The 27,277-nt window shown below is 41.4% G+C and overlaps 1 protein-coding gene across 1 annotated transcript in view; it reads left to right on the top strand.

The window, feature by feature from the left end:
• Positions 1-27,277, top strand: part of cblb (Cbl proto-oncogene B, E3 ubiquitin protein ligase) — a 90,264-nt gene that overhangs the window by 6,996 nt on the left and 55,991 nt on the right. Inside the window, exons 4-5 of the mRNA XM_079565588.1 lie at positions 17,475-17,621; positions 26,582-26,738. Of these exons, the coding sequence (XP_079421714.1) occupies positions 17,475-17,621; positions 26,582-26,738 (304 nt within the window). The remainder of the gene's footprint in view (positions 1-17,474; positions 17,622-26,581; positions 26,739-27,277) is intronic.

Here is a 27,277-nt window from a genome sequence, read left to right as displayed (position 1 = left end):
GGCACAAAAAAAAAAAAAAGAAATATCTTCCAAATATCCTTAAAGCAGGGGTCTCCCACCTTTTTTTTTACCCGACGAGCTACTTTTACACAATATGAACATCGGAGAGCTACGTATGTTCAAAAACACCTTTGAAAAATGCAACTTAGGTGGAGTTCACCGAGAAGAATTACTTGCCAAGATGGTATGAGTTAAGTTTAGTCCTTATACTTTACTATATTGAACCAACTGTTCACAGATTGTGTTCAGCATGTTCAGAACAAACAGAAAATGCATCTAAAATTTGAGCTATCAAGCGTGTAGAGATGTAGAAAGTCTTTGGCGAGCTACTGGTAGCTCCCAAGCTACTGGTTGGAGACACCTGGCTTAAAGGGATTAGATACAAGTTGGTCATTTTATGCTCTCTACTGCCACCTCAGGCCTAACGCGTAACTGCAGTCTCTATATTAAGCTTGTGTATGACGGCACTTCGGAAGGAACTTTTTGACAGTGCAGGATTTTAGAGGCAGTTGTGGTGAACAGGTCTGAGCGCATTCTACACATTAGGACATGGCTGGAACATGTATACTGAATTTTAACATTTTAAAGAGGGGATTTTGAAGAAATTTGTCCGTTGTCAACTATATCGTCAAATATATCGTTATCATGACATTTCTTTTTTATATCATGATACAGATTTTAGGCCCCTCCCTTGTGTTAATGCACTTTTCAATCTAAACACTTAATAAATATCAAAAAAGTTAATGACACATGACTGTTTCTTTTGCCACATTTTAAGGTAAACATAATCACTTATCATAAATACGTACTGTATCGCAATACGTATCAGATCGGCCCCTGAGTATCGTGATACACATCGGATCGTGACAAAAGTGTATCGTCCCAGCCGTACTAGTATGTACAGCTTGAAAACCAGTGCATTACACAATATCTAATTCCATGCTTACTTTGTTATACATTTGTGGCTCAACATCGTATTTTTTTGCCATTTTGTGTTTGAAGCAGCTCATCATGATCTGTAATTAAAAACAGTGAAGGGGTTCTGTAAAAGCTGCAGGATGCATAGCTCTACTAAAAGTACTGTCTCTTAAAGAAATTGTTAGCTCTTTCAATTTCTCATCGGTTAACTTCATGTGACTCGTTCATATGAGGGTCATGTTCTAGGCTCCTTGGTCATTTTGAATTCTCTTTTGGGAGGAAGTGGGCTTTGAGATGAGTTTTTCTGCACTCTGAGCCAGAGGTGCACTGTCTGTCAGGGTCAAATACTCTGGCTAGACTACTGTATCAGCCAGATTAGTTGTTTCTGAGATGAAAATTCTTCTCAGGAGACAGACCTGCAAACGCTGCATAAAATGACATTGACAAACTGGAGCGCCGTGGCTTTCATAACTCACTCAGCTGCTAGGATCAATTCACTGCAGGAGGTGCTTAGGCTGAGCTGCAAAAAATCCTGCTTAAGTTGCTCCGTGAAGAAGCAATTTGTAGTTTTTAAGAGTTTGCTGCTAAAGGGCCTCGACCGGCTTTGCTGTCTAATCTCTGTTAGCACCACCACCTTTTGTAATATTGATGCAGTTACTTTCAAAAATAGTTGCCTGTTGCAGAATTTACTAACTCCTATAGGCATGTATTTTTATTTAGAAAGTCCTCTTATTTCCTCTCACTTATAAACTATTAAATCAGTCTTTTTTTATCTAACACAAACAGAACTTCTATTGCACTTTTATCGCCATTCATAAATATTTAGACCAACTCAAAAACAGGAGGCGGAAGACCAAAACAAGGTTGGAAGAAATTTGACTTTTAGATAAACAGTTTAGATGTTTGGTCATAAAAGAGGGCTTGAAAGAGGAGGTTCCGGGAACAAATTTGCTTTCCAGATCCGATCAGCCATCAGCGGACTGCAGGCGATGGCCGTTTCAGCTATGAATGATGAAAATACAAAGAGGTAGCTGAGCACAAGGAGTGTTATTGAAAGTTGGAAAATTGCCCTTTGGGGGTCGAGATTTTCTACCCACAAATACTTGTCGTTTAGCCTGTTCCCATAACAAACTTTAAAGAGAACTGCAGAATAGAAATGATCTTCTTGAAGACCGTTTAATGCCACTTATACTATAACCCAAAAGCATGATAATCCCAAAGTGCTTTATCTTCTATGTTCTTCACCACATAAAGGGACATTTCAGGATTTTTGACATAGAGCCTAATTTCCTAGTTATCCAGAGTGTTGTTGATTTCTGGAGATTTATATGTATTTTATAAATCATTCTTCAATATTTGAAGAGTTTATTGGTGCTAGGCTAGTGCATGTCTATGGTAACTAGTAGCTTGCATTAAAAACTGTCTGACCCAAGCACAGTGCACCTGAGGCAAATCACTTATAACACCAGACTACCCATATACATTTCTGTTTTGACTGAATAATTTTTGAAATATAACCATTTTGCATTTAAAATAACTTATTTTTGAGCAGCATCAGCTTCCTGGTTGTAGCTACGTAGCGGTGGAGTGATCTGCAAGGTTACCGGATCTACAGTAGTTTGTTTACCTGCGGCCGCAATACTACAAGAAGAATTCACAAAGGAGCTTTCTACAAATCAGATATGGCAACGTTTGGAGGACGACCCGATGATTTTTAAGAGGTTTTTAATGTAGGCTACTAGTTACCATAGACATGCACTAGCCTAGCACTACTAAACTCTTCAAATATAAGGACTGCAAAATCTCCAGAAATCAACAACACTCTGGATAACTAAGGAAATGAGGCCCTATGTCAAAAATCCTAAATTATCCCTTTAAGTTTAACACAGTTATTCATCATAAACTGATATGATTTTGTTCTACAGTTGGGAGATCATTCGTTAACAAGAAGCTACCCATTATAGAGCAAATACTGACCCCAAAAAGTATTGTTCATTTCATTTATTGATTTGATCCTCTGATGTAGCAGATATCTTTGCAAGCCTGTTTTTGGAACCAGAAATTTGGGGTTATAGTTTATGTAGCTTAGTGTGAACTTTGGCCATACAGTATATCTGCCAATTATCATCGTAATAAGTGATGCACTATCCATAAGAAACCACAATGTAACCTAAAAATCTCTGCGGTCTTCCACAGCATAAAACAAAAACATTTCCCAACCTAGAAATGTGCAAAAAAGTTAATTTTAGTCATGACTTTTCTAATTCATTTCCATTTAAACCTCATTATGATCATGTTTTGATGAAAAGAAATTGAAACAGGTTTAGTAAAAGTTGTCAAGAGTTATGAAACATCACATTTTTTCTCATGGGTTGCCCTAGTTCGAACGCAGCTTCCTGTGTGTTTGGCAGCAATAGGTTGTTTTCTCCGACCTTATTCTTCAGTTCATAAAATCAAATCTACATGCAGACTGATAATGTGTATTTAACATGTCCCTATTCGAACTCCCTCATCTTGATCCGTGGAGCACATGTGAAGCGTTTCACAGCCGGGCCCCCACGCCCCGCCCTGCGCAGCTTGAGCGGCTTCCTAAAGTGATTGTCTCTAAATCAGCTGAATTAAAAGAGCACTTCTTTTGCCAGGAAACACAGTGTTGCAGATAAAAGACAATCTGACCTGGCTCCCCTCCCTCCGCTCCGTCTGCCGCCCCTGCACTCATTATGAATTAGCCCTGAGTCACTGTGCACACACTCTTCCAGGGAACATGCTCTGGGAACGCGCAGTATTAGTCATGACTGAGTCTTTTTTAACATGTACAAAGAGGATTTTGCTTACAAGGATTTTGATGTTGTGTATTCAGCACAACCTCACAGCAAAGTAAATTACTTATCTTTTTTGTGTTGCCGCAGTGGGAACATTCAAACTGTTCAGTTAGGTCTGCACAGTTACAACTATCGCATAGACCAGCGGTTCTCAACCTTTTGGAGCCGCGACCCCCATTATAACAGGTAAAGGGGTTCGTGACCCCCCGCCCGGGTTTTACCGTGAAAAATAGGAACATTAGCCTACATAATTCTTAAAAAACAAAGAAACAAACAAATGGCTGAAATAAAATTCATCAAACTATGATCAAATAATGGCACTCTGGTAAAGTAGCACACACATGCTACAATAAAACAGTAGATTATATGCTAATGAAAATATGTATATTTTATCTAAATGATCTGGCGACCCCCCGAATTTGTCTCACGACCCCCTTGGGGGTCCCGACCCCCAGGTTGAGAACCACTGGCATAGACTGATATGATAAAAAAAATAAATACCTGTTTCATGTACGAAGCCTATTAAAGGGATATTACAGGATTTTTGACATAGGGCCTATTTTCCTAGTTATCCAGAGTGTTGTTGATTTCTGGAGATATTTTTTTTTGTAATTCTTGCCGTTCTTATATTTGGAGAGCTTAGTGGTGCTAGGCTAGTGCATGCCTATGGTATCAGCTAGCCTGCATTAAAAACAGTCTGACCCGCTCCACAGTGCACCTGAGGCAAATCACTTATAACCCCAGACTAACCATATAAACGTCCATAGAGTAATTTTTTTTAATACAACTGACCTTGTATCACATGAATTACCGCATTTTGAGGGACTATTTTCTAGCAGATCACTCCGCCGCTGCGTAGCTTATACAACTACGAAGCTGATGCTGCTCAATTATAAATGCAAAACCGTTAATGATTCTATTATATATATTCAAAAAATGACTCTATGGACACAGACATTTATATGGTTAGTCTGGGGTTATAAGTGATTTGCCTCATGTGCACTGTGGAGCGGGTCAGACTGTTTTTAATGCAGGCTAGCTGATACCACAGGCATGCACTAGCCTTGTGCCACTAAGCTCTTCAAACATAAGAACTGCATGAATTTAAGAAAAAAAATATCTCCAGAAATCAACAACACTCTGGATAACTAGGAAATTAGGCCCTGTGTCAAAAATCCTGAAATATCCCTTTAACTATGCAGTAGATCTTCAAATATGTTTTGAAATGCAGATCTTTCTTTCTTTCGTTTAGCAGCTCATATTCATATGATGGTAAAGGCTATTTTTCAGTTATTTATTTACTAAAGTAGCTGCTTTTCCTGAAAAAGTGTTTTGTTATGTTTACTGAGATTTTTGTTATTTTGTGTGTTTTCTTGAGTGGGCCCTTGTAAAGCTTCCTTTGATTACCTGTTTCAAGGTTTGATTTCCTTTGAGTTACTTTCAAAGCCTGTTACAAAGCACCTGTCCTTAAAACAGACCCTCACTTCAGTCTTTATCTTTCTTTCAACTATGCAATCCAAGTGCACGTCTTTATTTACTTTACGTGAAGTAAAAATTAATTACAATTTGTGAGCTTATGGTTGTTGCTCTGATTGTATAGTAAAGTTAATTATATTGTAGATTTCTGTGATCCATCATGTTAAAGCCACACCCCGCAGGATTTTACCAAATAAATAAAATTGAAATACAAGCATTTATTTTATGACAGATATTTTCATAATTGAAAAATATCTCATAAATGTACAAACAAACATATATGAGGCTCACCGCTCCCACGATATGACTGTAATCTTTACCGGGAGTGGGTGCGTCTCCAGCTCGTCTCCATGGCGATGTGACGAAAGGTCACAGGTTAGGTTCTCCTCCAAATGCACTCTTTTATTACACACTGCAATAATAGCATTTTCTGTGTTGAGCTGGTCATTAAGAGCATATTTTGTTTTGCTGGCAACAGTATAGTCCAAAATGTTGCGCAGTGTACCTTTAACTGTCAACTAACCCAAAACCTTTTAAGGTGTGACTCCCAAAATTACAAACAATTCGGGACCCCCACTGCAAAAAGAAATAGCTGCTTATAATAACATCAAGCAGCAAAACCTCCAAAATGTGGTTCAATAATATCAGCCGTTTACATCAGAATTATGTTAAATACAGTTTTTCTTTTTCTTTTCTATATCTTGAAATCGTCTTGGGAGCCCCAGCACAGGGTGTCGTGACACCCACTTTGGGAACCACTGATTTAGAGCGCTGGACAGGAAGTGCTTCCTGATGAATAACTCGTAAAAATTGCCTGAGGTCCACGTTCTGGAGATGACTCAGCACTACAGCAATATGAAGAATATAAAGTCCATCAGTGTTCAGGGACCAGCTCTTTCTTTACATTGCAGGGGAGAAGGTTGTGGGTTTGATATGGAGAGTTTTGCACATGTTTTCTCCTGATAGATACGTCAGTGAGAAGTGATGATGTTGGCCCAGAGTGTGGGGGCTGTGAGATGAGCAAGCTCCAGAAAGCTTAGGAGCATGTGTATAGGAAGTGGAAGACCAGAGGAGGAAACCATGAGCTTGAGTCAGGAAGGAGCGGTGCAGGCCACAGTCAGCACGTGTGCAGCCGGTGCCACATGTGTGTGAACGCTGAGGGTACTCACTCCGACTAAAGCTGCTGACCTGCCCCAGCCCTCACACTGAACTCTCAGCTCTGACCTGATTACACTTCCTACACATTTCACAGAGTCATTAAGGCTAAGCATTAGGACGGGCACGGTGACTTGTCAGTATAACACACCTTTGTCTGTGATTTAGTTGTTATTGTGTTGTTGGTTGAGCATTAGGGATGGGCAATATGACAATGTATCAATACATCAATTATTAAGCCGCTGTTGAAGGTTGTTTTGTGTCAACTATTTTCCTTTTGTTGCTGCCAGTTTCTATCATATGACGTCAATAACAGCCATACAGCACAACATATCTCCCAATAAACCGACTCTAGCCATTATTTCACTTGAATTGGTAAAAATTACCTCAACAAACATGTCAAAAACATGTCCTCAGACCTGACTCCTGCGGGACACCACTGGCTCGTCTCCATGGAGATGCTGCTGCTTTTGTTCTACATCATTAACGCAGTACTAAGTAACGTGTTTACCTTAATAAATCCTTTCCGTAGTCCCTGTGGGGGTAATACAAGTGTTTATGGGATGATTGGAGGGTCTTTCATCTCCCCCTGGTGTCTCTGGCCAGAAAACCATGCTTGCAACTTGACGGCCACCGGACCGGAGCCACCAATACACACTAATAGAATTACAAAGAAGAAGCCAACATGCTAACGGGCAAAGCTAACTGCGGGCTAGCGTCACTGTAAACAGTATTTGCAGCCAAGTTTGAGTGAAAAAAATATTTCTATTGTATAATTGGATGTACAATATCCCTCTCTCCCTTTGCCTTTTCTCAGCGTAGTATTTACTCTCCAAGACAATTAATAAGTTGAAATATCTCAACTTGCTACGACACCTGCAGTTGCGCTAATGGCCTCTAGGAGCAAGAGTTACTTAGTGCTGCTTTAATGTTCTACTCATGTACAACCATTCAAACATAAGGGGTAAATACATCAGGTCCCCTTTCAAGTGCTTTATTTCGACAACAAATTGCACGTTAGGGGTTCATTTGGTATTCCCGTCTTGCTTATTTTTTTGTAAGCGTTTTTAATTTTATCTTTATTTTTATGATTTTGTCACATAGGAATGTACCACAGTGCTGCTTTAACTGTGAAAACCACATGATCTCTGTACTTCTGCTGCACCGAGCATTGCTTATGAATTCAGAATAAAGTTGGCGAAAAGGAAACAAAATGCAATATCCTATTTGTAAATGAATGACCTTTTACTTAGCCTGTTCCTGTTGCACTGTGAGGACCAGCTTTTGCTAAAACCAATTAACCTGTATATCGAAACTGCGATGTGTTTGTCACGCTCTTGCTGTGAAACACGCTGTTAGATACTAAATGTTTCCTTCTTCCAGCAAACCGTATACATTATAAATATTATAAATGCTTGCTCGTGTCTATTTCTGGAACAAGGGGGGATGGAGTTATGATTCCTTCTCATCCATAGGTTATGTAACTCAAAGTATGGTTTGAGGCTATATTTACGTTAAAAAAAAAACACCCTGCCCTCGTGTCTTCTGGTCTTATCTCTTTCTCTTCTGATTAATGGCTTGAGTTGTGATTGTCTTTGTTCCAAATTAATTGCTTTTAAGGGCACTTTCCCTCTTTTTCAGCCCATCCTCGGCGCTGCACTAATGGACTCCAGCTGCTTTCAGTGGCAAATGATTTGACTGAATGAATTATTGATGCCGATAACAATCCTCAGAAACAAATCAGTGACTCCGCCGCCGCCCCGAGTGCCCTTCTCCTCCCCTTCTCCTCCTCTCTTTTTTTCATCCGGCCACAATCAGCCCCCCATTTCCCAGTCACCAATTCACAAAATGTCAAATCTGTAATGCATTTAGACAATCGAAATGTGTTACAATTGGTGAGGCTGTGCAAATTTGATCAAAATTTCGTGATAGAATGGATTACTTTTTGCAATTATTGCCGTGGTGTTTTCACGCGGCAGGTCAGTCCTGTGGCGGCGGCTGCTCGTTGCTTGGAGTGGAGTTTGGACTTTGGTGGAATACAGTGGAAAGCGTTTTGTGCTAGCTGGCACTGGAGTGGAAAACATTCATTTACTGTTTAAGCCGAAGTTAATTTGAAACGTCAGTCTCATCAGTTATTCTTGTTAAAGGGACTATACAGAGTTTAAAAATGTCAAAATTATGTATTTTCCTCCCCCTACATGTTCCAACAATGTCCTAATGTGTAGAATGAGCCTCTAAAATCCTGCACTGTCACTCAAAAAGGTGTTAATTCGGGTCTGAAGTGCCGAGCCTAATATAGAAGCTGCAGTTACACATATGACCTGAGGTGGCAGTAGTGAGTATAAAATGGCTAACTTGCATCTAGCCCCTTTAAGACTATTTTGCCCCAAAACAAACCTTTTAGAAGATGTTCAATTGATCAGACCTGTTTCTTGGTCATTGAATTTGTATAGTTTGAGCTTGATTGATGAAGATTTTGTACTTCGTGTTTAAAATATCTGGAAATTGTGTCATAGTTTTTGCCCTCCTTCTGTACAGTAGCTATATTTTTGTTTACTTTTGTCTAAAATAATATTACTGGCCCAAATCCAGGCAGCGTCCTCTTCCCCACCCGCCCTGGGCTCTGTCAGCGTCCGTGTGGCGGCACTAGCGGCGTGTAGGCACAGTGATACACATCTCATCTGTCTGATAGTCCCTTTGTGAGGCCATCCCGCTCCCCTGTGGCCGCTCAGCTCTCCGCCCCTATCTGCGCCGTCAGCTGCGCTTGTGCAGGAAAAACATGGCGGGCCCCCCACATCAGAGCTTTCATTAAGTTGAAGCTCTACTCCATGAGGACCCCCGGGCTCTGACCCCTGACCCCAGGGCCCCACAGACGGCGCAATCTCAAATCCCAGGCCTCATCTGAATTTCATACAGGGAATTTAGCCTGTGTTTAAAACATATTGCGGCGTATTTTGGGTGAGATTGGTCGATTGTAAAGACAGAGGTGAGTCAAGTTGTATGTAAACTGCTGATGATTTTTATGTTCTCCCATACCATGCAATTATTTGTCTCCAGTAGTGACCAAAACCGATTACATTTCTTGCAAAGATGTGTTGATAAGTTGACTCTATTCACCCCATAAAATGAACAGGCTAGAAAACATCTGGTATTAAAGCAGTACTAAGTAACTCATGCCCCTAGAGGTCATTAGTGCCAAGGCAGGTGTCGTAGCATGTTGCGGTTTATTACTTGTCCTTGAGAGTAAATACTACGCTGACAGAAAAGACAAAGGGACAAAGGGATATTGTACATCCAATTACACAATGGAGATAATCTTTTTCACTCAAATTTGGCTATAAATACTGTTTAAGTGGCGCTAGCCCGCAGTTAGCTTTGCCCGTTAGCCTGTTAGCTTCTTCTTCGTGATTCCATTAGGGTGTGTTGGTACCCCAGGTCGGAGCAGGGAAAGCTGCAAGTGTGGTTTTCTGGCCAGAGACACCAGGGGGAGATGAAAGACCCCCAGTCATCCCATTAACACTTGTATTTCCTCCAGAAGGACTACAAAAATGAGTACAGTTAGTACAGTGTTAAGTAGTGAGTAAGTGCTCTATTGTCATTATACAATTTTACCAAGAAATTGCTTAGATCAGAGGGAGGGTGAGTCCTGAGCTACTGCGACTCTGCGCGCCACCACTGTAGGCCAACCTGACCAGCATGTTTTTAGTGGTGGGGGAAGCCGGAGCGCTCAGAGGAAACCCACGCAGACACGGGGAGAAACATGTAAACTACAATTTCCAAACAGAAAGGCCCTGTCCGGCCCTGGAATCGAGCCTGGGACCTTCTTGTTATGTGGTAAGAGTGCTAACCACTCTGCCATCGCCGATCTACTGATAGAAAAGTCTTAAGAAGATTCTATTTCTACAAAAAATGAACCCACTCTCCTGAAGCATGTGTCTGAGCTTTGAATCATGAACAAAAGTAAAGTTTCTCTCTCAAACAAACAATGGAAGATTTGTTTCGTAAGCAAATGTGTTTCTAAAACTGATATGAAATACGATGTAACCTGCAATGAGTTTTAACCCTTCCGTTTTGTAAATCTTCGTATTAGTCACAAATGTCGGTGCATACAGCTCACTGTGAGGTCTTTTCAGAAGAGCGCTTGTGTTCAGTTGACAGGAAACCAGTAGGAAAACAGAGGTAGAACTGAGCTGCATTTGAACAGGTGTCACCACAAAAATGTCTATTTTAATTTGTTGAATACGTTTCCGTTTGGCTCTGTGTAGCGTCAGCGCTGGCGCAGAAAGAAATTGCCGAGACGAGCATCAGTTAGTAGGCCAACTCTCTGAAGTACATTAGCCCCTAATGAATGGGCTGGCTCTCCTAGGGCGCTGTCAAAGCAGGCAGATTACACAACTGGCTTCATGGCACAGGGCGCAGCAAGGACAGGCCGCTCTGCTAACTCAACAGAGTGGAGTGTGGAGAAACTCATCATCAACTCATCATGCCTCCCCCCGACTGTGGCCCCGTGATGCAAGAAGCCCAAAATATGAACAGTTTATCCCAGCGCTGATGGAGAATGTTGCATGCTTTAGTGCCTGTTTGGGGGTGTTTGGAAGCAGAGCACTCCTCCACGACAAGACTTGTGCATTATGTAAGCAAGTGCTGCCTTTCGCTCTGCCTCTGCATCCCAATAGAGCTTTTTTGGCCGGTCCTCAGTTGATTAGAGGCCTAATGGTGACTGGAAGAGCATGAAATTACTGGGACGGGGCTGGCTTTGTCAGCGCTACCCCACACACACACGCACACTTCAAACACTACGGCCTTAAGAGCTACTGTTTTCTGTGATGCAGCCTTTATATACTGACAAAAACAATACATCCAGTTTATGGGGCTTTCTGGATAATGTTAATGAAGCGATACTTTTGTAAACAGATCAGTTGTTGTGCAAAAACGGTGGGAAACTTTAGGTGAATGTGTTCAAATGAGAATCGACTTTATAATAATCTACAAAAGTGCAGAAATATCACTTTATACCCTTTGTTTGAAGATTACTTTTATTGTTTACCAGGAGTGTTTGCAACTTTTGGGTGGATTCCTGTAATTGACAATATGCTCTCTACGGTGTGTAATTTAGCATTTCGTCCAAACAATTTCAATATGATCTTGCTGATGATATGTTTCCTGTGCGCCTCTACTGCAACCTGCCTCTTTATTTCATTCTCATCACTCCTCAGGAAACGTTCCAATTTATTAGGTGTTTATCGCTATCGAGTTCGGCGGGAACACAGCTGGGGCTCGCCGCTGAAGGAATGGGACGGCGTATTTGCTAAACAAGAAGCGGCGTTGCTTCTCGCGGTGGCGTCTGAGTCACCTCACTGTCGGCGCTGGTGTGGGTCAAGGACAGAGAGTACGCAGCATCTGCCGTGTTGTAATCATCTCTACAAACAGATTTGACATTGACCGCGCCGTTTGCGAAACACATTGAAGCATGAATTAATCACGGATGGCATCATTTGGAGCTGACATATGCGTGAGGATGTGAATCGAAAATCACTTCTGCTCCTTTTTTCTCTCAAGATGTCACTCGCTTGGTGAAGACATTTCCTTGCGTTTTGTTTTCTTACGTTGTGTTTGCCTCACATGTGCTCATGAGATCTGGGTCATGACCGAAAGGACAAGATCATGGAGTTTTTATAATGGGTTTCTGTCACAGGGTGGTTGGGCGCACCTTTACCCCGAGATTCTCCGCCGCTGCTGCAGCTTCATGAGGAGCTCGAAGTGAGCACGTGCAAAGCAATGAGTTTGAGAAATAAAACTACCAATAAAATAATAAACAACTATTTACGGGCAGGCGAGCTATAAACTCTTGTCACAGAGGAGATCGCGTTGAACACTTTTCTTTCACTATCACAAGTATTTTTTTATCCCCTCCTGCGCAAGGGAGAGGGAGGCGGAAAAAAAGTTACGCGAATGAGAGCAACAGAAGCTTAATTGGGTCGTGTGATTGTATTTGTGATAACAAACTTTGTGTGAAATAGTGGCATTTTCGTTAAAATAAAGTAAGTTCTGAGGGTATTTACTTTGATGTTGTTGCCGTTCTCGTTCCCCTTTGGTGCGGTCTGAACTGTGGAGCTTGATCCGGCCGGCGCTGACGGAGCTGAAAATAGAGTTGATCTGTATTTTCATCGGAGAGAAGCGACCTAGGCCGTAGACGTAGTGGACGATGTGGAATGTTTCTGAATGGATAAAATGGCTTTGCATTTGCTGTGGAGGTCGGGGGGCAGTGGAATTGAACACAGTGCATGTGGAATCTGGCAGTTAGAGATAGGGTGAGGGGCACAGTCACCCGGGAGGAGCTCGCAGTAGAGCTGCTGCTCCTTTACGTCGACAGGAGCCTGTTTCAGATGCCTCCTGGTCGTCTACCTGGGGAAGCGTTACAGACTAAGACATGCTGGAGGGACTGTCTCTGAGCGAGTACGTGTTCCCCCCAAGAAAAGCTGGAGGAAGAGTGTGTGGATTGGGAAGTCGCTGCCTCTATGACCCGACTCCAGATAAAGCAGGAAAAAAATGGATGGATGTTTGCCTCCTGAGATGGAAGCAGAAAGCTAGGGGTTGGCACTGGCAGCTGAAGTGAAGGCTCCATCCAAAGCTGTTTAGAATGTTGACAATAGTGGTCACAAATATACAGACATGTTCATCTTGAGGCCACGGTCATTTTATGTTATCCATCCATCCATCCATCCATCCATCCATCCATCCATCCATCCATCCATCCATCCATCCATCCATCCATCCATCCATCCATCCATCCATCCATCCATCCATCCATCCATCCATCCATCCATCCATCCATCCATCCATCCATCCATCCATCCATCCATCCATCCATCCATCCATCCATCCATCCATCCATCCATCCATCCATCCATCCATCCATCCATCCATCCATCCATCAGTCTCAGCAGAGATGCCCAAACTTCCCGATCCACGCACACCTCCTCCAGCTGTTCTGAGGGGACCCCGAGGCGACACCAGGCCAGCTCGGAGACATAGTCCCACTAGTCCCACTATGAGTTGGGGAGCTTTGTCCCCCGACTCAGCTCCTCCTTTATATTTTATGTTATGTCAAACATTTAATATAATTCAAGGGGCAGCTACAAAGCAGGTTAACTAGCTTCCAGGGAGTGTAGAAACTGTTGCAGCTCTCAATCATCAACCTTTTGTCTACCATTCCCCCCTTCTTTAGAACAGTTAAGCACGAAGGGGATGAAGTCCAGTCTGTCTGAGCTGGGACTTGAACCAGCAACACTGAGGAATTAAATCTGCCTGGGCTAAGCAAAAGTAACTTCCTTTCTGTTTACTCACAAGTGTCCCCAAATTATTTTACGACCCACTACATCTGCTTGTTGTTGGCAGCAGCCCCAGTTCTTCCTGATGTGGCAGTAGTTTTGTCATGTGTGTAGAGGCTGAACAGCGTCTGTCATGAGGCAGCGCTCACTCGTCACACTTACTGAACCAGAAAAGGATGCAGCTGCTGCAAGTTTCTCAGCGAGCTCTGTTACACCCTGTTTGTCGCCGAATTGTTGTGTTTTTACTTTTACCACCAAACTGGCAAAAGCGGTGACACATTTTGGGTTGACGCATGACTGTATCCGGGAAAAATGTGGCCCACGATGTTACCGCTCCTTATTTCTCACTTACATGATACACATATATTTGAATACATTATCAGGTTGTAGATGATCCCAGGTGCCAATTCATGTGTTTGCACTGAATTTATTCTCACTTTAGAGACACAGGCCGGCTGTCAGGGAGCCACAAGCACCTGTTGGAATTAGAATCCAGTCTCTGTCGAAGGCAAGCTCCATTCTTTCATCATATCTTCTTCTTGTTGCATTATGTGGGAATGGGTGGTTTGCCTTGTGACCGGAGGCAGTTTGAATCCCGCAGGTGCACACTGTACCTGTGTCCTTGGGCAAGACACTTCACCCACATCTCCAGTGTCTAGTTACACTGGTCTATGAATGAGAGTGTGATGGGTGAGTGGTTCCTTGATGTGAAAGCGCTTTGGGCCTGATGAAGGTAGAAAAGCTCTATATAAGTTGAGACCATTTGCCCCAAACCCCTGGATAAAATATTCCTCTCTCATGAAACTTTGTCTCTTAGGCAGAGGATTATCAGGATATGACCACACTGCCGGGATCAAAGCCTGTGTGTGTTTGCAGGCACAATCATCACAGTCTCATTTATCCATGTTGTTTCTGGACAACAGTAAAACTTTTGTACAGCCCTCGGCTTCAGGATACAAGTTATTACCAGTTCATTTCCTCCATAACGTCATCCAGCATCTTAAAACAGACAGAAACAGAGACTTAATGCCCATCGGAAATTTCATTTTCTTTAATTGTGTTTACAACAAACGCAGAGTAATATCAGTTTAAAGTATTTGAAGAGATTGCCTTTTAAGGCTGTGCAATGTCAGAATGGCAGACAACAATTTGTTTAACTATTTTTTTTTTATATATACCGTGCACAATGATTCAAGCTTTGGAAATACCTTTACTTTATTGACCATCATGGGTTTTGAGCAGTGATCAAAGATGAATTCAGTGGGTTTGTTGTTTCACTGTTGGTTTAGTTGTTTCCTGATTACAATGAATGCAGATTTGTTCCAGTTGCCTGAATTATTTGTAACACCGGATCTGTTTACTTATGGATTATACACATTTGAACCCCAGGGTCATGAGTGTGTGCCGTGTTTTTGAGGTACGTATTAAGTCCTCCTGATATTATTATGTTCAGAATCTGCTTAGTGTTCTATATTGGGCAATGCTTTTGTTTTGAAATCAGGGGCTGTTCTGTCACCTTAAACAGCACACTTGTGAAAACTATTAGTCCAAATATATTGCGTGATCGCTGCTTGACACCAATGAAGCACTGAGGTGTTTTGTACCGGTTTGATAGAAGTATTTCAAGTTTGCCCGGAGCTAAAAAACCTTTTCATAAAGCTGGTTATCAGCACCCTGCAGCCTGTGCACGGTCTTTGTCGCACACACCCACACCTCTCCCAAAGTCACCCTGCTGCCTCCTGTATATACTCCATGTGTGTAGTGTTTGCAGGCCCGGTTTAATCGCACAAGGAGCGCTAGACAAATCCTCGTCCCGGAAGAGGGGAAGAGCCCCAATCACTTCCACTTTAAAAAAAAAGAAGCGGTGAGAAAGAACTCCCGGAGTGTCCTTCCCTGCTTCCTTCAGGATTAAGGAATACTTCCCAACTTATATGAGGCCGGACCGAGAGCCTCAACTCCACTGTCCCTATCTCAGCTGCTTTTCCGCACTAATCTCGCTACACAGTCCCTCCATCAAAGTTCTGCACTTCAGTGAGGAGATTTAACCAGGCTGCTGAGGGAAACCAAAGCTTTTATTGACTTTTTATCCACTTTCTGGATTATTAATGTCATTTATATGCAAATGAAAATGTTGCATTGTTAAAAGTCAGTACTGAGGAGAATAAATTGCTTCAGAAAAGCCAAACCATTAGCATGACAGTAGCTGCTATTTCAAGCATTTAAAAGTTGTAACTATTGATTTTTGATGTTGTATTTTTGTACTTTTTGTTATTTTCTTAATATTTTTGCCATTTTCCGATTATATATAAGATGAAATGAAGGGCGTAATTTGTTATGTTGAACTTTAAAACCAACATCATGTCCATCATTTGAGAAGTACTGAAGGTCTTAACTATATAATTTATATGACCTTTTTTGACATTTTGCAAAAGATTGAAAATGCCATTTCAAATGTTAAAAGATTAAGCAATCATACGTGACTCAGTCTTAGTGCTGAGTTAATGTTCCACATGTACTGAATCATGGGGGATTAAAGATGTGTTTGGGTAAGCTCGTAGTCATACAGGAGTTCTTCATTACAAACAAAGAACTACAGAGTCACAATGTTGTAATAGAATTAATATGATTCATTAGTAGGGTTGCAAATAACAGATTATTTTGACGTTTAATTGATGAATTGCTTGGCTATGAAAGGGGTATGACAATTGTATGTTTTATCACATAAAACAAAAGTGGCGCCACTTGAGGAAATGTTGATGGAGTAAATTTAAAAAGACTAGATGCAAGTTGTTCATTTTATGCTCACTACTGCCACCTCAGGTCTTATGGGTAACCACAGTGTCTATATTAAAGCAGTACTAAGTAATTTGTTTACCTTAATAAATCCTTTTTGTAGTCCCTCTGGGGCTAATACAAGTGTTAATGGGATGACTGGAGGGTCTTTCATCTCTCCCTGGTTTCTCTGGCCAGAAAACCACGCTTGCAACTTGGCTGCCACCGGACCGGAGCAACCAATACACACTAATGGAATCACGAAGAAGAAGCTAACAGGCTAACGGGCAAAGCTAACTGTGGGCTAGCGCCACTTAAACCGTATTTACAGCCAAGTTTAATTGAAAAAAAATATCTCCATTGTGTAATTGGATGTACAATATCCCTCGCCTCTCGGGGCAAGAGTTACTTAGTTCTGCTTTAAGCTCGTGCATGACGGCACTTTGGACCCAAAGTAACAACTTTTTGAGTGACAGTGCAGGATTTTAGAGGAAGTTGTGGTGAAAAGGTCATTAGGACATTACTGTAACATGTAGGGGGAAGAAAATGCTTAGTTTTAACATTTTTAAACTCCGTATAGTTGCTTTAAAGTGAATGTTAGACCAGTTATTTCTGAAATTTACAATGTGCAAAACACTACCCTAACTTCAAAAAAGTAGTTTTTCATCAAAAATACTAAATTTTCATGTCATGTCATTTCTTTTTTGTTTGTCAACTATTTCAATAATAGATTAATTAGTACTTTCTTTTGCTTGTGTTCTTTGTCTTGAGTGATTAGCCAACAATCCGACAGATCTACTTTTACTGTAGTAAATGGGAACAAACAGAGCGACATGTTTCCAGCCATATTTGATCAGTTTGTGTGTAACTTTGGTTGAGTGGGTCCAACCAGAGGACTGTTTAGAGACAAGACGGCATCAGATCTCTCACCATATGGTGTGTGTGATGTTTCGGATGCTCCAGCGGTCCACCAACTGTTTGTTGTGTTTCTTCTCGACAGGAGGAACTTGACCAAGCTGTCTCTGATCTTCAGCCACATGCTCGCCGAAATAAAAGCCATCTTCCCGGGAGGACAGTTCCAGGGCGACACGTTCAGGATTACCAAAGCCGATGCTGCCGAATTCTGGAGGAGATTTTTTGGAGACAAGTAGGTTTTCACACACCCTGGCCAACTATGCGGCTTTTGCATTCATGATTTTAGCTGTGGTTTATTCGATGTTGATGGTATAGAGAAAGACAGATATTTAGATGTCTATGTTAATTAGTGTAAAACCTTTTAACTGATCCTAATGTCAAGGGGAATTTCCTGCATTTGACGACCTCTATAAAACCTGCTATCTGCTTTTAGACCTACAAACTTATTTTAGCAGTTCATGTTTAAATCTTTGGTTGTATAAATTCTGAAGTTGTTTTAATCTGCGTTGTGAACTGAGCTCTTCACCTTGTGCTCACTCCAGTTGTGGTTGACTGGGACCTTGTACTTGCAGCTCTAACTTAGAGGCGTAAAGGGTAATGTAGCTTTTTCATGTTGCACAACCAGGCATGTCTAAAGAAAGAGACCTGAAACTATTGCGGTGCAAAAAGGTGCATTGCAACTTTTTAACAATGAGGAGCACCTCCGCTTTGCACCCCCTTTGAGCATCATCAGTTTGTTCTGAAACAAACGTTAGTACGTCATTAAATATCTCTTGTGGATCTTTTCTCACTGTTCGTGCCGTGTTTCTTGCGGTGAGCTGTTTCTCTTAGCGGTGACTGTCAGGTTGAGTCTGAAGTCAGGGCGAAGGTGCTTTCTTCCTGTGGGCTTCTATCTTAAGACCGTATCAGTTTCCTGTTGGTTGAAGCGTGGCCAGACGGGTTCATTTGAATGACATGAAAGAGAGGCTGTGAGTCTGAGGCTGGCCCGCTCACTGCAGCCACACACAGACACACAGACACACCCGCCCGGAGCAGCTGCTGCCTCTAAACGCTCTTTGTCTCGCTGACATCCCAGCTGAGATCAGGTCATGATCCCGCCTGCCCCTGTCCCGCGGCACGTCTTTTCTATATGCATTTATACATAGGTGCCGATTCAGCGTATTTAAATGGTTTACTCTCAATTTGGATAATGGTTTTAAGTGCTTGCATAGAGTTAGAACTGTGAAAAGTGAAACACAGACTAAATATTGGCAGCACTCTTGTCTCACTGGGAGTTTGCCAGTTCATCATATGCCTGTTTTCCTGGATGCTTGAGGATTCTACATGTTTTTATTTATTGAACCATCTTTTTTGATATTTCATGAGGCACAGCTGCTGATAGATCGCCCAAGCAGAATTAAGATATTGGACACTAAAACATACTTGTATTGTTTTGCACTTGCAATGTTAACCTCTTAACCCCCACCTGAACCAAACGCATTTGTGACCCATCACGAGAACAGGGGACACAACTCGGTTTTAGGACATTTTGAGCTTGTGAAAGTGTCTCCAAAGTTTCCAACAATGTGTAACACATGGAAATCTGATAATATTTGGAGAAGATGTGGAAGGTTGAATTTAGGAACTGGAAATATGTCATATAGAGGAATCGGCCACTAAACTTTTGGGCTGTTCTCACCTCTCTTGGAGTGACAATAGGGCTCATTTACATCTCATTTAGAAAAGCCACACCGCTGTAAAGCTCTCCCTGTCGTGTCATGTGTGTGGGGTTTCAGTCCTCAGGCTCAAACGCAAAATCCGCCGTAATAAAAAGATACAAAATGTACTGTTTGGTGCTTTTGCTGGAAGCTTTTTTTAACGCTGAAGCTGGCAGAGGTGTCGTCCTGTCTGGGGAGCAAAGCAGCGTCTCTGTCCCGCTGTCGCTGCTTTGCTCTTAAGGCTCTTCATGAGGAAGCGGCGCCATAATAAATCCACTTCTAAACATGTTCGTTGTAATTTCCACGGTTCAGACAAAGCCCCCCCCCCCGACTGCACACGTTCCGAAATCTCCCTATACCTAAAGGTTGAACCTAAAAGTTTACGCTTTTAAATATACCAATACTGCAGCTTAAACATGGAATGGCTTCTTCGTGGCTTCAACTGAATGATTCTGCAAAAAAGCGAAAAACTCAAAAAAATAAATAAAAAAACTTTCGCGTTTTTCTCGAAACTTGGGCTGCCGACTTGTGTCCCTGGAATCCATGACGGGGCACATTTTCTTCAGTTTGGCTTTACCCAAATCTAAAAGCTTCTTGAAAAAAGTGTCAAAATAGCACCAGCAACGAGATGAAAAAGTAATAAAAGCGCAATTAAAAAGCCAAAAAAGAGCAACAGAAAAGTCATGAAAACAAGGATGAAGATGTAACAAAAAGGCGAAAAAAAACGTGACAAAAAGCAATGGAAAAGTGACAGAAATGTGGGACGAAAACGCAACAAAATAAAATTTAAAAAAGGCCATGTGTCAAAAAGCGCTGAAAATATGGCAAAAATGTGACGAAAACATGACAAAAGAGCAATAGAACAGGCTAAAAGGTGAGGACAACACAAGGAAAAGGCTCTAGAAACCAGGCGTTACACTGGCTTATAGGCTGTGATCTTATGGATTTGGTTTAAGCTGAACTGGAGGTTAAGAGGAATAAGTAAAGTTGCTTTAAATATACAGCGTAGTTTATCATAATAATTGACAGTAGCATGTTGTTGTAGCTTGTGGCGCTTTGGCACATTTCCAAGTAACAGCTAACCTTCAGTATTCATTGCCTCCTGTCAGTTAACATACACTTATTTGACCTGATGGGATCGACATTCGCTCATCTAAAATCCCTCATGCAGCTTCACCATTTAAAGCCTTGTATATACATTATTTAACGCGATGTGAATGAGAGTTCTTGGAGTATATTGTCTTTTTTCATTGCGTTGCTTTTTCTTTTTTAGAAAGCTAATTATCGCTCGAACGCAAACACAGAAAGCGAGCGCTCCTCTGTCAAACAACATTTAGCTCACTAATCTGCCTTGGGCAACGCAGACGCCAGCTTTGTTTATTGACAAAATAGACACGTATTAATTTGATGAATAGCTTAATTTGCTGCGTTTATAGCCTAAAATAGACAAGGGAGAAGATAATGGGAATAAAATAGCCACTCGCTCTAAGTAAACAATAGCCTGAGGGAAGTTAATGAAAGGTAATTTTCTCTCAGTCCTGTCAAATAAGAACACCGACAGGAGCATTTGTAATATATTGTAGTATTATTGCTAAGGCCAGTGTGCTGTTTACAACAAAAGGTATACCTGATCATTTTTCTCACATTTATAGGCTTCAAACCACTCTAATGTACTGTACACTGTTCATGCTGTGTGCTTGGCCCATTTATTGACTGTACACATTAGGTCAGTATCTTTAGCAGCTAAGTTCACGAGTTTAATCATTAGCCTTTATTGTTTTATTGGATCACTCTTTCTGCAGAAGACACTAAAGCGTGATCTATAAACCAGGATGTTTTCGCGGTAAAGTTTGACTAGTACTTGTCAGTCCTATCTGGGAATATCCTGCTCTTGTAAACGAGCCGGTGTCGAGAATCTGTAATGTATTTAAATGCATCCATTTAGCAGTGATAGATGCAGCAGAGGGCTCTTTACAGTGCAGACAATGCATCCCAGACAGCAGCTGAAGTAGTCCATTCTCTCCTTCTGCTCTGGGCCATTTTACAGTCTTATCTCTTATAGATGTTACAAAGCCAGCCTCCACAGGAAGTTTGCTCATCCTCCACCCGGTGACGGCCTGTCAGGAGCGGGGTGAACCTGCCAGAGGAGCAGAGTCTCCCTCCTCAGACAAATGAGCAGCCCAGCCAAGGGCACACTGAATCACTCTGTCACAAGTGTCCCACATTGAGCACTGTCAGCCCGCCTAATGAGCTAAGTCCATTACCTGGTCACATGACCACGCTCTGATCAATGCTGTACATGTGTTAAATATCACTGTGGGGAACACTTCCTTAGCTCCGCTCTGAAGGATGCTCTAGGTTAATCCTATTTACTAGATTCAGATTCAGATTCAGATTCATTTTATTGGCCATTTTCAGTTTAAAAAAACACATTGGAAAGTGTGATATGTAAAACACAATATAAAAACAGAACAAACAAACAATGCCACATTAAAAGCCTAAGGGTAAAAAATACTGTACAATAAAAGTCCATACAGATAAATAAATAGAAGTGCCTTGTTTGAAGTGATCACAGCTTGAGGAAAGAAACTGTTAATATGGCGATCAGTAGCTTCCTACAGTTCTCAGGTTATAAATGCTTTAATTCCAGATATTTTGTAATGTATTTTTCCTTCAGATGTGATTGTTGTTATTGTTCATGTTTCATTTTCATTCAAAGGAAGTGTTATACGAAGTACAGTCTTTATATTGTTGTCTGAAGACCATTCAAACCAGCTGCCAAAACAGCATAAAAACTTTTTTTTTATCAGTAGAGTGCTCGCAATATAGGGTTCAGTAGTTCAGTTTCCTCTTTTGCATTTAATAAAATGCAGTGAGGGCTGTATAATACATCACCGCTCTGTCTCCACAATGCAATCTCTCTGGTCCCTGTGCCAGAGCTCTGAGAGGCTAATGTACACAGCCCAGTGCATACTAAAGCTGTGGTCGGCCGTGCGTTCAGACAAAGTGACGTTCCCATCTGCAGTGGCTTGCTTTTTGGCAGACTTGATGATTATCAGGCCTGTGTGATGAAACTACTGTGTGGCTCTTCTGCTCTGGGGTCATGGAGCAGTGGAGTGTGCTGGACGCTTCCTCATTACTGCTCTGTGTCCTTTATGTATCCACTCTCTCTCTCTCCCTGTGCTGCTGCTGCGATATTAAACCAGCGGTCCCTTCTCTGCGCCGGGGTTATGACACCAGCTTGTGTCCACTTCTGTCCGCCATTATCATCTCACCATGTAAACAATCTGTGCGCATCTCCGAGTGCTGCTCCAGCTGCTTTTCATTAACGTAATTCAGCAGTTTGGAGCTGTTATGGTCGATTTTAAGCATGTAAATAATCTCACTGGTCCTCTTGTCGCTGTTGGAACATCGCATTGGAGAAACTGCTTTAACACTGTGAATAGCATCGAATTAAACTGGTGTCACAATGACTCTATGTTGGCTGTTGTGTTGATTATTGAAAATTGCATTGTGCTGCTAAGCGTAGTGTAGGAACCAAAAACGACTGATTCATTAATGGTTTCGGAATTGCGGCATCGCTGCAAAATAGTTATTTGTCCCCTTTGGCAATAGTTTTTTTTTTTGCTCACAGTGCAAGAACGATTATTTTTAGAATAGTTCTTGCACTGTGAGCATAAAAAAACTCTTAAGTTACCATTTTTTTTCCCTTAGGATTAATATGTCATTGTACTTAACCTCTTAACCCCCACCTGAGCCGAGCACATTTTGTACAGTTTGGCTTTACCCAAATCACAAAGCTTCAAAAAGACGACTAAAGACTGAAGAAAAAGCAACAAAAAAGCCACAAAAATGCAAGGAAAAACTGACAAAAAAGGGTCAAAAAAGAATTTTAAAAAAGAGCTGAAAAAGCAAAAAAAGACGTCAAGAAATTTATGAAAACACAACGATTTTATTTTTTTAAAAGAGACAAAAACACGGAAAAAATGGGATAAAAACAAAGCAAAAAGGTTACGATCAGTTATGCTGGGTCGTAGCTTTCAAATGAGCCATTACACCGGCCAAAAAGCTTTGGGATTTGGGCAAAGACAAACTGGGGGGAAAAAATCACTTGGTTAAAGTGGTTATTTATTTTCTATTACCCCCCGTAAGAGGTTATAAAATAAAAAATAAATAAGTAAAGTAAGAGGAAAAATATCTTATTCCTTACTTGGGATTGTTATTATTCGCTTGGACAAGTCAGAATTACTCAAGTTAGGGTCAAATATTCTTTATTGCAGTCATTGTAACTCATCGAGATACAGTGTGGGTAATACTATATAAAACATTTTCGGGTACGATGGACAACAATAGCCGTTCACATAATCGCACATTTTTCTTGACCGTAGTAGTTTCTGTTATAGTGCAGAAAGACGAGCTTACGTCACCCCGAGATTTGTGCTGAATCACCGTGTGTGAAGTTGAAAATGTCCACAGCTGGAGATGGGAGTGTGAGAAACGTCTCCACTCTGGGTGATTGTGGCTCGGAGGTAAAATTAAATATCCTGGCACTCGTCTGTGGGCTGCAGCGCCGTGTGGAAATGTGCGGGTAATGGATCTGCCACTCCTCATTTCAGCGAGCCTTGTACATTTTCAGCCTTTTACCTCCGCGGACTGTAGAGCTTCCTGTTTCTTGTGGAGGAACATTTGTCATCATAGCAGCTAGACAATGCCACTTTCACTTACACACATTTTATAAAGGGTTTTTTGGCCCGTAGGCTTTATAACACTTTTTTTTTCTTCTTCTTCTTCTTCGACCGGACAGTTTTATTGAGAGTACAGTATTATTGCATTAAACAGAGAAGCACTGAATCATAGTCTCCCCAAAATGTCAGATCATCACAGGGTCAGATCATAATTCAATATTATCTCATCATGTTTCCCACCCTTCTTTCTAAGTGCTGTTTTGAGTTTGCCGTTACACTTTTTGTAGGTACACCTGTCCTGGTTGTCATTCACATGGCTCAGTCACATGGATAAAAGCAATGCTTTTAGGTATTTGCAAGATAATCCTGCTCACGCTGAGCATGACAATGAGGGGGGAAAGTAATGTGACTTGGTGTTGATGCCAGATGAGCTTTTCTGACTAAAACATTAATGGGATTTTGTTGACAAGAGCAGAGTAGAATCCTAATTATAGTTTTGTGTCAGCTGCTATCAGAAAGTTAATCCCATTTAGTTAAACCTGACACACATTTAGTCTGCCCTGGGACAGACTGGTGGACGCTTGGCTGACACAGTGGCACAGTGGTTAGCATTGTGCGGCACAGCTAGAAAGTTCTGGGTTCAATCCCGAGCCAGATGTGGCCTTTCTGTGTGGAGTGTGCATGTTATCCCTGTGTCTATGTAGGTTTCCTTCGGGTGCTTTGGTTTCCTCTACCGTTTAAAACATGTACAATAGGCCAGGATGAACTTGTCTCGACCAAATAAACAAATAAAGAATAAATTATTCCCTGATAAAATTAAGGCAAGTTAATGTTTTGCTAAAAGTAGGGCTGAACCAGAGATATGCGACACCGCTGTGTAATATTGCGATATTTCACGAAACCATTTCAAAACAATATGTTCCTTTCTAATTAAAGCAGTACTAAGTCACTTGTTTAAGTTAATAAATCCCTTGCGTAGTCCCTCTGGAGGTAATACAAGTGTTGATGATTTGAGGGTCTTTCATCTCCCCCTGGTGTCTCTGTCCAGAAAACCACAATTGCAACTTCCCTGCACCAGGTCGGAGCCATCGGTACACACTAATGGAATCACAAAGAAGAAGCTAACAGGCTAATGGGCAAAGCTAACTGTGGGCTAGCGCCCCTTAAACAGTATTTACAAACAAGTTTGAGTGAAAAAAAATGTATGTCCATTGTGTAACTGAATGTACAATATCCCTCTGTCCCTTTGTCTTTTCTGTCAGCGTAGTATTTACTCTCACGGACAATTAATGAGTAAAAAAACGCAACATGCTACGACGGCACTTATGACCTCTAGGGGCATGAGTTATGTAGTTCTGCTTTAAACACAAAGTTTTTCAGCAAACTGTGTCAAAAAAAGACTTAAAAAAAGACTACATCAGGACCAAAACAAGACTGAAATTGATCGCAGTTACTAAATATTCAACTAAAACCTCAGTCCGATGAAGACTTTAGTGAGGTTGTGATATATTGTGGCTTCTCGAATCACCAAATGTCACGATACGATATTTTTTTGCCAATACATTGCGCAGCCCTAGCCAAAAATCACTAACGAAACAAAGCTAGCTTAGCAACAGCTGTTTCTTGTTTGGAAAAGCATTCAGAAAAGCATCATCACTAGTCAAATCCTTTACATTGGTAATGAGTTGCTATAATATTGTGCAGAAGGGCAGAAATGTTGAATAATACAGTTTAATTCAGCTGGAGCTTGATTTTAGCCCCACAGAATGACAAGCCCCATCGGTCACTCACCCACCGTGGCTTTATCGAGTGGCCCCCAACAAATGGAACTGCTCTCAAGTGACCCGGGCCATTCTGCTCCCATTGAAAGATGCCCCGACTCTCTAGGCATGACCATAATTTGAAGAGTGAATGTTCTTCCATTGACCCGTCGCTGCATTTGAAGTGGACTATGTCAGGAAGTAAAACACAATAGTGAGAGATTGTCCACATTTATCTCATCACCAGAGCACAGAGGGCGCAGGGGCTGCTGCTTTCAGTCTGTGGCATATATTTGGTGATGTGACATTTGACAGAAACAATTACGCAAAGAGATAGTACTTTTAGTTTTTGTCTGGCTCCCATGAGGCTATCAAAGGAAAAGGGCAGATTTAATAAGACAATTTGATCTGCCTGGTGTTTGGAGAAAACTTGTAACTGAATTGATATTTCATTTGATGTTTCATGGACTAATGAGTCGACTTCTTTTCTAGCAGGGCTGCACGATATCCGAAAAACTGCAAGATTAGATCACTTTCAAATATTGCAATTGTGAAAGTTGCTAAAGCATTTCAAAACCATACACTTTTCGGTACCATAGAACTATACATTAAAACCAAAATGTTGTTAATTTGCTTTTTCATCATAGTTAAACACACATTTTTAAGTTGCTATGCTTTGTTTTGTTTTGTAAAGGCAGTGCTTGCAAAAAAATATAAATCTTAAATGGAGGATTCAGTTATTTTGTGATGTTTTGTGGCTTCTGGCTATATGAATTTTGCGCCGTCTTGTATTCATAAAGAGAACTTGAAGCCAAAATGATAGTTTCACAGCAAAGTAAATCCACATATGCAGTCTTGAAGTTTTGTAAAATGGATCATTTGACTTTTAGAGAAGTTTCTGCGTCCTCTATTTGGCTTTTCTGTGTGGAGCATGTGTTCAGTTCAAGTCAATCCAAGATTTTGTTTCATTTCATTTCATTTCCTAAGTGTATATAAACACCTATTGAGCGGTGTAACCAGTAATCATGTGTGTGCTCTTTGCTTTTTCAGGACAATAGTGCCATGGAAAGTTTTCCGACAGTGCCTTCACGAAGTGCATCCCATCAGCTCCGGCCTGGAAGCCATGGCCCTGAAGTCCACCATCGACCTCACCTGCAACGACTACATCTCTGTGTTTGAGTTTGACATCTTCACTCGCCTTTTTCAGGTTTGCGCACTCATTCCTCCTTTACAACACATTCACGATAGCCTTAAGACAACATGAGGAACAGATGATTTTACAGTTTCAAGAGCACAATGATGCACAGACTGGGCTGGTTCTTGGCGAATGCTACTTTCAATGAATGATAGAGCCTGGCCCAGTTTCGAGGTCAGGTATTTAAATGTGTATTAAAGGGAGCTAAATGTGATGTTTCAAGTCTAAAAAAAAGTAAAGCTGGCTCTATTCATATGTAATAACTGTGTGGGATGTTGTGTGTGTGGTAGCTTCTTTTGTGGCTGGAAATATTGTGAACACAGAAATGTCCTTATTGGCATACAAAGGAAAGGCTTATGTATAAACGGATGTAGTTAATTCATTGTCATTCATGGGGCATCACGGTGACGCCGCAGTTACTGCTTGTGCTGTGGATGAGGCCTCTCTGTGTGGAGTTCGCGTGGTCTCCCCATGTCTGCATAGGTTTCCTCCGGGCGCTCTGGTTGTCCCGGTTCCCACGAACAAACAGAAAAGTACAAGAGGCCAGTGAG

The sequence above is a fragment of the Gobius niger genome, assembly GCF_951799975.1.
Source record: "Gobius niger genome assembly, chromosome: 11".
Classification (NCBI taxonomy): domain Eukaryota; kingdom Metazoa; phylum Chordata; class Actinopteri; order Gobiiformes; family Gobiidae; genus Gobius; species Gobius niger.
Note: the sequence above shows the minus strand (reverse complement) of the source record. Positions and strands in the feature narration are given on the sequence as shown.